The following is a 2706-nucleotide window of genomic DNA, read 5'->3' as shown; positions in this document are numbered from 1 at the left end:
CGTATCGGCCGGTTCGAGCTGTCAACACGCTTTTGTACCCCCAGCCACAGACTTCTATTCAGCAAGCAAGGCAGTTTCCTATGGATCTGATGCACTACCAGCCGCTCAGCAAGGTGGTTACGGAACGCAGAACGGGCGTGCTCCCATACTACCCACAGCCTGATGGCTACCCGGATCAACTTTGTACATCAATCCGTCCCGCTCCTTGAATGCTTGTAAAAGGAGTCTGGGCGGACTTTTTCCAGAATTCTTAACCTAACAATTTCTTCGCCATTACCTTGTACAGCATTTTATCTTTGAATTCACCCTGAATTTGCATTTGGTGGAGTTAACTAGATCGGAAATTGGGTTGAAGCATTTTTCTTTTTATACCACATCAGTTATGCGATTATGACATTTTTTACTGGGAGGACATGGTTATTTTTGCAATAGGTGTTTCCAAGACCCGGGCTGTGAATTGCTATCTTTCCTTATCCATTCTTGTTTTATTGAAGCATTGAGACTGGTAAAATTACTGGAGGGCGAGTGTGAATTGGGACTTGCATGCATGATATGCTGTGTGAATTAGATCTATCAAGTTTGCTAATGTGATACTGTCTATAAATTGTGTGAGGCCTTCGTTCGTATTTTGTGGCTAGCTGTGACCCCGTCCAAGAATCATTTTCACTGAGAGCTGTTGGCCTGTGGTAACGCAGGTATGTGTGCAGGGTGGGTTTCAAAACTGGAGTGACACTGCAAAAATCATGCACTGAGTATGGATGGGCTGAATGTCATTCGAGCTCCAGGCAGTGGCATATTGGGAATTGGGGTGGCAGGTGAGGAATTCAGGGGGACTCGCTTATATAAGCTAACTAGTCAAGTCACGTGGGTGCTACAGTCGGGCCGTGGTAGATCCGGGGCAATGCCGAGGCAACATGCAGGATGAGAGGATATCAGGAGTGATGGGCGTGCAGATTTCAGGCCGTTTTGAACTGGGCTGTGGATTTGGGGAAGAACTGCTGCGGTGCGGTGGGTGCTGGCTTTTGCGGGGGTACTGAAAATAATTCAAAATATGCATCGGCTAGGGGAGCGAGTTGAGCCCAGAGATCTTGTTGAAGGAAATGAACACGGAGAGAGAGAGAGAGAGGCCCGAGCATGCCACGGCGACGGTAGCGGGCGGCGGATGCGCCTTTTGGGGCGGGAACTCTGAGCGGGAAAGGAGGACGTGATATTACCCGATGGAATTTTTCCTTTTTCTTCTATCCTCCCTCCCCTCTCTCTCTCTCTCTCCCCTTTTTACCCTCTTATGTACGTCTCAGCAGCTCATCCGTCACCAACATGGCGCCCGCGGCGGAATCCTCCTACCCAACCGCCCCCCACGCACCCGCCTACCTGCCTCTGATCAAGCTCTTCGCCCTCGACAGGCTCGAGTCCGGCACCGAGTCCCCCAGCGGACACAAGTACGAGCGATTCCGCGCGCGCTATGCGCCGCTGTGTCCGAGTGATTTCCGCGTCGCGTATGGCGGGTATGTGTTTGGGCATGCGGCGTATGCGGCGTCGAAGACGGTGGATCGGGGGATGGTGATACATGTATGTTTCCTTTTTATTTTTATTTCCCGCCCACCTAGTCGGCGGTGTGTGTGTTTGTGTTTTTTAATTGATAATGGTAGAATATCACGGGATCGTTCACGTTGCCCGGTACGGGGACGATTCCGTTTACGTTTCATGTTCGACATGTGCGTGAGGGTGGGACGTACTGTCTTCGTGCGGTGGATGTGTGGCAGCGGGAGGAAATCAGCTTCTCGTGCCTTGTGAGCTTCAAAGCGTGTGGAGCGCGGGTATAACTTCTCGCATCAGCCCACGATGGGACATTGAGGGGAGATATAGGCTTGCGCTGGAGGGTATCAAGAAAGGAAGAGCATCCCTGGGCGCCGTCGGTGGACAGCCCGCAGTGGACGGACGAGGTGGAGCGGGGCGTGCGGAGCGAAGTCCGCTTTTCCGGGACGGATATTCGAAAGGTGAAGATGCAGCGGTATAACGCGAGTGTGGGCGCGCAAGACGATCCGACCAAGTACCGACAGCTACATTTCTACCGACTCTTTGGACTCCCCGGCGACGACTCCGACTCCGACGACTCGTCACCGAGGGATCTCGCCACGCTTCGCGCGCGCGACGAGGCGGGGGAATTTGACAATCTCCATGTGTGCGCGCACCTGTTCGCGTCAGATCGCAACTCGCTATATCTCATCGCGTGGGCGCTGCGGCGCGCCCACCGCATCAAGCGCATCGCGAGCCTGAGCCACACCGTGATCATGCACACGCACGGTCCCGCGATGCGGATGATCGATTGGGACCGGTTCGACCGGGAGGCCGGGGCGGATGGGACGGCGGATCTGGGCGAGGGCAAGGGGCGGAAGTGGTTTACGATTGAGGCGGGGACGACGCGGTCGGGGGAGAATCGCGTGTTGCATCAGGGGCAGATCTGGGGGGCGGATGGGACGTTGGTGGCGACGACGATACAGGATGGGTTGCTGCGGGTGTTTGATGATGGGAAGGGGGTGAAGTTATGATTGTAGATTTGAGGTATAGAGCCATAGATAGCGATTACAAAATGTTCCATATCAGAGCCCAAAAACAAGTTCTTTATTCATACAACGGGTGAAAACCGGATGCACCTTAAACGATATACAACAAAAGTCAGACAAGCACAAACTACCACACCCGATT

The 2706-nt window shown here is 53.5% G+C and overlaps 1 protein-coding gene across 1 annotated transcript; it reads left to right on the top strand.

Moving 5' to 3' along the window:
- Window positions 1–1317: 1317 nt before the first annotated feature.
- Window positions 1318–2549, top strand: UREG_03338 (uncharacterized protein; the record flags this gene model as incomplete). The annotated part of the gene is made up of 3 exons (XM_002543775.1): window positions 1318–1569; window positions 1650–1677; window positions 1867–2549. The coding sequence occupies 3 exons, from the start codon at window positions 1318–1320 to the stop codon at window positions 2547–2549; spliced, it is 963 nt and encodes a 320-aa protein (XP_002543821.1).
- Between the last annotated feature and the right edge of the window lie 157 nt (window positions 2550–2706).

This window comes from Uncinocarpus reesii, genomic scaffold (genome assembly GCF_000003515.1).
Source record: "Uncinocarpus reesii 1704 scaffold_2 genomic scaffold, whole genome shotgun sequence".
NCBI lineage: Eukaryota > Fungi > Ascomycota > Eurotiomycetes > Onygenales > Onygenaceae > Uncinocarpus > Uncinocarpus reesii.
The sequence above is the reverse complement of the archived record's forward strand: the minus strand, read 5'-3'. Positions and strand labels throughout refer to the sequence as shown.